This window comes from Candoia aspera, chromosome 2 (assembly GCF_035149785.1).
Source record: "Candoia aspera isolate rCanAsp1 chromosome 2, rCanAsp1.hap2, whole genome shotgun sequence".
Taxonomy (NCBI): Eukaryota; Metazoa; Chordata; class Lepidosauria; order Squamata; family Boidae; genus Candoia; species Candoia aspera.
The window spans coordinates 89,511,097-89,519,452 of NC_086154.1; the positions used below are offsets into that span (position 1 = coordinate 89,511,097).

At 41.6% G+C, this 8,356-nt stretch overlaps 1 protein-coding gene across 3 annotated transcripts in view; it reads left to right on the forward strand.

Moving 5' to 3' along the window:
* HTR4 (5-hydroxytryptamine receptor 4) overlaps nucleotides 1–7,535 on the forward strand; it is a 182,675-nt gene extending 175,140 nt beyond the window's left edge. Inside the window, exon 7 of one of the 3 annotated variants that reach the window (XM_063292437.1) lies at nucleotides 6,217–7,535. Coding sequence is in view for 1 of the 3 variants with exons in the window: in XM_063292434.1 (XP_063148504.1) it covers nucleotides 1,210–1,297 (88 nt within the window). In the remaining 2 variants the exon portion in view is untranslated. Of the gene's footprint in view, nucleotides 1–1,209; nucleotides 2,528–6,216 lie in introns of those variants that run through there. The other 2 variants (XM_063292434.1, XM_063292436.1) reach the window with 2 other exon arrangements.
* Nucleotides 7,536–8,356: the final 821 nt, after the last annotated feature.

Genomic DNA, 8,356 nt, shown 5'->3' on the forward strand with positions numbered 1-8,356 from the left:
TCTGCCATGTTTTGAGGATCTCATCCTTCTTTCTCAGAATCCCAGAACACCCTGACATACTACTTCAAACATGTTGAAGAATTCCATTTTTGAATGTTAACCTCCCCGTGCCCCTTCCCACCCCATAAATTCTCTGAACAGAAAAAGAAGAAAATCAGGATCACTTACAAATGGAATCAAGCCTTTTGTCAACTATTGTTTTCACAAGTAGTTGTCACAAAATATTTCTGGATCAGAAAGGGGTTACCTTCATATCTTTATATACTGTCCTGACTAAGCAAGAACCATGCTGAGATGAGGAAGAAATCTCTAGTGCTTTATTATTGCTACAGTAGACAGAAAATTCTACCAAACTGAAGAAGCGTGGGAAAACCCAGACAGATAAACCCCCAAAAGTCAAGGCGGGTCTGTTCTGGTTCTCTTTGAATGACAGCTCAAACTCTCTCTACTACACATGTGTTTTCCCCCCTGGATAGGGGCCCCCTCCTGCTCACCATCAGAACTCATGACATATACTGTGGACAATACTGTGGACCCTTATATCTTTATATGCTATGGACTGTGCTAAAAAAAGGGGGCAACTGAGATAACAGTGAGAAAGACTTAAATGATCAGTGCATATTTCATCTTAAATTTGCTTTCCTGAATAACAGGGCAGTACGTTTTCATCCACACCCTGTGGGAAAAGCCCCTGGATGGATTTACTAGCATCACCGGTTATTACGTATTACGTAATCCTATGTATATTTGTTATAAACTGCAGTTCTCAGACAAACAAAAGAAAATTCAAGCTCATTTGCTCTGGGAAAAAAGCACAAGGAAATATTGACTAGTGCTACAAAGCCTTGTCAAAGAAATCCTGACATGTATATTTAGTAATGTTAGTAAAGCAGGAAATTAAACAGCAGTATCTGTTTATTTAAAAAAAATATTCTTGATATTTCAGCTCATAATTTTCATTAAAGAAATATTCAAAGGATTGTATGATAGTAAATTCACCATTTTATTGGCTTTAATACTTCTTTGCAATGGGAACAGTGGCTCTTGGGAAGAGCACCCACCTATTTAATTTTAAATTTGGATTTTCAGGTCTCTGGAAAGTGAAGCATAGAGGATCTTCGTGAAGAAAGTCCAGCCTAGAGCTTCACAGAGGGACCCTCAGGACATTTCTTTCATTGGTTTCTAATGTCATTTCCCCCCTTTTTATAGGTACACAGTCTTGTACAATGGTCATCACCTGGAACATGACAAGCTTCCAATCCATAATGACCCAGAATCCCAAGAGTCCTGCTTCTGACAAGGGTCCCAGAAAGTGATCTATGCTGAACAGATACAAGAGGTTCATGAATCAGGAACTTAAATGCCAGATTGATATTGTCTGCAGTGCCATAATGCTGTCTTGTACTGACTTGACATTGGCACCAACTGCTAAAGTGTGCTTACCAATAACATAGAGCGACATAGAGTGGTACAAAGTTACTGTTGCTTCTGATTGATGCTGGGAAGTCATAATGCTTTGCATGTGATGAACAAACAATAAGCAACATGCTTGATTGTCCTTGTGTTTGTTCTAAGTGATGTGTCATACACACATCTTTTTCCTATGTGCTAATGATATATGTCTTTTCCCATTGAAGTTTGACCTGAAAATGCTAAGATCCAATTATAATTCTGCTTTACCAAAAACTGAGACTTTTTCTCTATTATTTTTAATCATGAGCTTTGCCAGAGATACAACAACAACAACAACAACAACAAAAAGGAACTGTTGCTCTGTGTTGTTTTTCCTAGGGTGTCTCTTGGTCTGTAAATACCAAAGAACATAAATATCCTTGAAGATGAAATTGACCATGATACAAAAGGATAGTCTACATTGTCCTGCAACCCCCATCAAATTGATCTACTGTGAGAAAAGTGGTCAGTGGACAACAGCCATTTTTTGTCAGTCAGAGCCCATTGGCTTTAATCTCTTGACGTTCTCATTAGGATTTTCATCCCCAGATCTTACTGATTTGAAGGAAAGTTGTTTGGGAGGCTGAACAATTGAGGAGAAAAATAGCTCACCTGTAATAGCCAACTAACTGCCATCTTGTGGTGTGTTTAGTTAGGTACATTCAAATGACCTCTATAGCTGGATAATGTATTAGAAAAACAACCAACTTGTGTCCCTTGGGTCATTTAGTTCTCACCTCAATTTGTCACAAACCGGGACATTCACTCAGGGACAGTGAACAATGAATAAAATAGCAACTTGAGTGTCTGAGCTGGTCAGGATTTGCTACTGATCAGTGCCCCAAAGAATCAGGGCCATCAGATAAACAGGGAGGAAGCCATTTCCAGAAGCAAAGAGCATAAGCTGCAGCGAGCTGCTGAAATGGTAATGGCAGCAGGAACGGTGGTTGATGAAGGGCAGGATAGCAAGGAAAAGTTTATCCTGCAGGTTCTCAGAAGAAGATTAATTGACTGAGCTCCCACAACATTCTGCACCATAATGCAACTTGTGGGCTTGTGATTTAAGGGTGTTGGACTCAGCCGTTAAGGTTTGTAAAGGGTGTTTTATGGATCAGTATGTTGTGTGACTCCGCAAAGGATCGTTACCTTGTCGTGGTGCTGGAGCTTGAGCACCTCAATGATGCCATGAGCTAAACCGTGAAGGGCCACCCAAGACGGGAAGGTCATGACAGAGAGGTCAGACTAAATGCGATCCCTGGGGAAGGTAATGGCAACCCACCCCAGTATTCTTGCCGTGAAAACTAAATGGATCAGTACAACCAGAGATATGTCGGTATACCATCGGAAGATGAGACCCCCAGGTTGGAAGATGGTCAAAATGCTACTGGGGAGGAACAGAGGATGAGCTCAACTAGCCCCAGTCGTGATGACGCAGCTAGCTCAAAGCCGAAAGGACGGTTAGCGGCCGACGGTGCTGGTGGTGAACGGCGAATCCGATGTTCTAAGGATCAACACACCATTGGAACCTGGAATGTAAGATCTATGAGCCAGGGCAAATTGGATGTAGTTATTGGTGAGATGTCAAGATTAAAGATAGACATTCTGGGCGTCAGTGAACTGAAATGGACTGGAATGGGCCACTTCACATCAAATGACCACCAGATCTACTACTGTGGACAAGAGGACCACAGAAGAAATGGAGTAGCCTTCATAATTAATAGTCAAGTGGCTAAAGCAGTGCTTGGATACAACCCCAAAAACGACAGAATGATCTCAATTCGAATTCAGGGCAAGCCATCTAACATCACAGTGATCCAAATATACGCCCCAACCACAAATGCTGAAGAAGCTGAAGTAGAGCAGTTCTATGAGGATCTGCAGCACCTACTGGACAACACGCCTAAAAGAGATGTTATTTTCATCACAGGAGACTGGAATGCTAAGGTGGGCAGTCAAATGACACCTCGAATTACAGGTAAGTATGGCCTGGGAGAACAAAACGAAGCAGGACATAGGCTGATAGAATTTTGCCAAGACAATTCACTCTGCATAACAAACACTCTCTTCCAACAACCTAAGAGACGGCTTTACACATGGACTTCACCAGATGGACAACACCGAAATCAGATTGATTACATCCTTTGCAGCCAAAGGTGGCGGACATCTGTACAGTCGGTAAAAACTAGGCCTGGAGCTGACTGTAGTTCAGACCATGAACTTCTTCTTGCACAATTTAGGATCAGACTAAAGAGATTAGGGAAGACCCACAGATCAGCTAGATATGAGCTCACGAATATTCCTCAGGAATATGCAGTGGAGGTGAAGAATAGATTTAAGGGACTGGACTTAGTAGATAGGGTCCCGGAAGAACTCTGGACAGAAGTTGGCAGCATTGTTCAGGAGGCGGCAACAAAATACATCCCAAAGAAAGAGAAAACCAAGAAGGCAAAATGGCTGTCTGCTGAGACACTAGAAGTAGCCCAAGAAAGAAGGAAAGCAAAAGGCAACAGCGATAGGGGGAGATATGCCCAATTAAATGCAAAATTCCAGAGGTTAGCCAGAAGAGATAAGGAATTATTTTTAAACAAGCAATGCGCGGAAGTGGAAGAAGACAATAGAATAGGAAGGACAAGAGACCTCTTCCAGAAAATTAGAAACATTGGAGGTAAATTCCAGGCAAAAATGGGTATGATCAAAAACAAAGATGGCAAGGACCTAACAGAAGAAGAAGAGATCAAGAAAAGGTGGCAAGAATATACAGAAGACCTGTATAGGAAGGATAACAATATCGGGGATAGCTTTGACGGTGTGGTCAGTGAGCTAGAGCCAGACATCCTGAAGAGTGAGGTTGAGTGGGCCTTAAGAAGCATTGCTAATAACAAGGCAACAGGAGACGACGGCATCCCAGCTGAACTGTTCAAAATCTTGCAAGATGATGCTGTCAAGGTAATGCATGCTATATGCCAGCAAATTTGGAAAACACAAGAATGGCCATCAGATTGGAAAAAATCAACTTATATCCCCATACCAAAAAAGGGAAACACTAAAGAATGTTCAAACTATCGAACAGTGGCACTCATTTCACATGCCAGTAAGGTAATGCTCAAGATCCTGCAAGGTAGACTTCAGCAGTTCATGGAGCGAGAATTGCCAGATGTACAGGCTGGGTTTAGAAAAGGCAGAGGAACTAGAGACCAAATTGCCAATATCCGCTGGATAATGGAAAAAGCCAGGGAGTTTCAGAAAAACATCTATTTCTGTTTTATTGACTATTCTAAAGCCTTTGACTGTGTGGACCATAACAAACTGTGGCAAGTTCTTAGTGGTATGGGGATACCAAGTCATCTTGTATGCCTCCTGAAGAATCTGTATAACAACCAAGTAGCAACAGTAAGAACAGACCACGGAACAACGGACTGGTTTAAGATTGGGAAAGGAGTACGGCAGGGCTGTATACTCTCACCCTACCTATTCAACTTGTATGCAGAACACATCATGCGACAAGCTGGTCTTGAGGAATCCAAGGCTGGAGTTAAAATCTCTGGAAGAAACATTAACAATCTCAGATATGCAGATGATACCACTTTGATGGCTGAAAGTGAAGAGGAACTGAGGAGCCTTATGATGAAGGTGAAAGAAGAAAGTGCAAAAGCTGGCTTGCAGCTAAACCTCAAAAAAACCAAGATTATGGCAACCAGCTTGATTGATAACTGGCAAATAGAGGGAGAAAATGTAGAAGCAGTGAAAGACTTTGTATTCCTAGGTGCAAAGATTACTGCAGATGCTGACTGCAGTCAGGAAATCAGAAGACGCTTAATCCTTGGGAGAAGAGCAATGACAAATCTCGATAAAATAGTTAAGAGCAGAGACATCACACTGACAACAAAGGCCCGCATAGTTAAAGCAATGGTGTTCCCTGTAGTAACATATGGCTGCGAGAGCTGGACCATAAGGAAGGCTGAGCGAAGGAAGATCGATGCTTTTGAACTGTGGTGTTGGAGGAAAATTCTGAGAGTGCCTTGGACTGCAAGAAGATCCAACCAGTCCATCCTCCAGGAAATAAAGCCAGACTGCTCACTTGAGGGAATGATATTAAAGGCAAAACTGAAATACTTTGGCCACATCATGAGAAGACAGGACACCCTGGAGAAGATGCTGATGCTAGGGAGAGTGGAAGGCAAAAGGAAGAGGGGCCGACCAAGGGCAAGATGGATGGATGATATTCTAGAGGTGACGGACTCGTCCCTGGGGGAGCTGGGGATGTTGACGACCGACAGGAAGCTCTGGCGTGGGCTGGTCCATGAAGTCACGAAGAGTCGGAAGCGACTAAACGAATAAACAACAACATGTTGTGTGAGCTCTGAAGCTGAACAGGCTGAAGACCAACAACAGATTTTATAGAGCTAAGTAGAACTGCACTGGCACCTTGAGACACTTGATGAGGTACCACATCACCTGTCTGGAACAGTAAAGCTGCAATGTTGCCCCCCTGGATTAGCAGCTCAGCCTACAGCTCCTTCACTTGACATGCAGAAGGCATTAGACATAGACGCATTGGAGCCTGGTTGCTAGGAATCTAAGCTTTCAGATGCCTGGTCTCTTTACTGTGCTTTTCTCTTCTTGCGCTTTGCAGAGCTATTTCTCAACATGACTGTTTCAAAGGATGAAAGAAGAATGTCACTGTCAACTGTTCTTTCTGCTATGTCCTGCATGCAGATGTTACTCTCTATATTAAAAATTCCCTTTTTCATGTTATGTTGACAGGCATGGCTGAAGATTAAGGGATGCTGGAAGATTGATTTTCATGTTCTTGGAAAGAAACAGATCAAGTGTAGATTTGTACTAGGGCTGTGCAGCATTTCAGAATTGATTCCCCAAAGGTGCTTGGGAGACACAGGGGCACAAAGACAGAACCTGTCGGACATTGTTGAAAACAGCTGCATGATCCTTGTTGACAGGTGCTATACTTGCACTGTTGCAAACCCTGAAGCATCTTTTGGGAATTGGGTCAGAATCATTGCACTGCCCTTATTTGTCCTGTCCTTGACTGAAAATCTAACCCAAAGATGAGAACCATGTTCAAGAAAATGGATAGGTACTTTGTTACATTGTATAATTATGTACAGACTCTTTTTTAATATACAGAAGACAGTTCTGCATTATTTATTATTATTTCTAAGGGGAATAACCATTTGCCCATTAAAGGCTTCTAAATGTACAAGCTAACACATTATTGTTAGTTTTTATTTGGGTTTGCTATTTTATTATTCTGTGGTTATGTGACAACTACACATAGTAAAAAGAAGAAAGCACTTTTTTAAAGTTCCAGCAAATGCAATTCAAAGACTGTGTTATTGGCCTGGTCTTGGTTGGTGAGCTGGTTGTGAGGGGGGTTTCAAGCTTTTTATGCTACCCTTCTGTGGACCTCTGGGGTAAGCGCAACTGACTCTAGTGTCAGAAATTGACAATACAATCCCTGTTCACATCTGCTTAGAGTCCCACTAACATCAGTGAGATTTAGTCCAAACTGATGGTGCAACAGATTGCAACTATTTTGACGTGTCCATTCCTTGATTCCAGTTGCACAACATGGTATGTCACACAGCTGAACAGGAATACATATTCTCTGCTCTGCAGATACTATGTAAATGTATTTTCCAGAGGTGAACACCTCTGTCCTGCAGAAAAATGCCTGGATTACACTTTTAATGGGTGGAGAAAAGTAAAGTCTTTGGTGGTTTTCTTGGCAACAGTTTGTCAATGATTTGCCATTACTATTTTTGGAGGTTTTTAAACTTCCCAGGTCAGACTGTGCTTAGTTTTCTGAGCTAATCTAATGTCTGCAATATATTTCCCAAAGAGAAGCTTTAAACCAGGTTTCTTCAACCTCCAGAATTATAGTACAAACCATGTAGAGGGTATCAAGTGGGGGAATATTTATGAGTTTTAGTGTAGATTTGAGCTAAGATGGGCCAGCTGGTTGGCCAAATAATGCATCATATATCCCTACTCTATTTCCAGCAATCAGGAAGCCTAGGAAGAACCAGTTGTGTGGCACTATGACATACAGCTGCTATTCTATTCTTTTTGCCATGGGAGAGCTTATAGGCATATTTATTGTAAACCACCCAGAGTCCCTCCTTGGGAGGGAGATGGGCAGTGATAAAGTTTGATAAATAAAATAAAATATTAATAGACTACTCTATCACCACATACTGTATATACCTCTCTTGGGCCTTGGGAAACCTTTTAATCTTCTCCCCTCCATTTCCTAAGCAGCTCTGCTCATGTGGTGAGGCTGAGTTCTGTTGACCTGCATGAAGCACATGTAAGTAAAGAGCCAATAGCTTCTTCTCATCAGAATGTCCAACCATTCCCACTTCCTTCCAAATAGCCCTCCCCTTTTTTTCAGATGTTCTCCAAACCACATGGCAGCTGCTCATCAATAGGCAAGTTCCATGTCGCTAAGAAAATATTTAAATGATTTAACAAGGTGGATGGGGTCCAATCACTCTGCAGTTTCTTTGTGGAATTAACTGCAATAAGGAGATGTGTAGAAGACCACTTGTACAGCCCTGCACACATATAAAATAGTTTTCATGAGGCTGGAAGAACAACTACCTTAGAATTAGCTTGGTTCTCAATAGCTTATAGAATACTTTAGGGAACTTAGTTCCTAACATCTGTCACCATTGGACATTACTCAAATTTCCCATTCTCACTTTATCATTTCCTATGTTTTCATCTGAATTTATTTATCTAATGCCGATAAATCTGAAAATTAGACTTGAGAAACAAGCAGGAACAATATTTATATCCTTAAAAGTTCTTGTGTAAGCTTGGTTGCCTTAGATTATTTCTTTGCAAGTTCCTTTTTCTGACCTCTTTAGAGGGTATGCTTTCC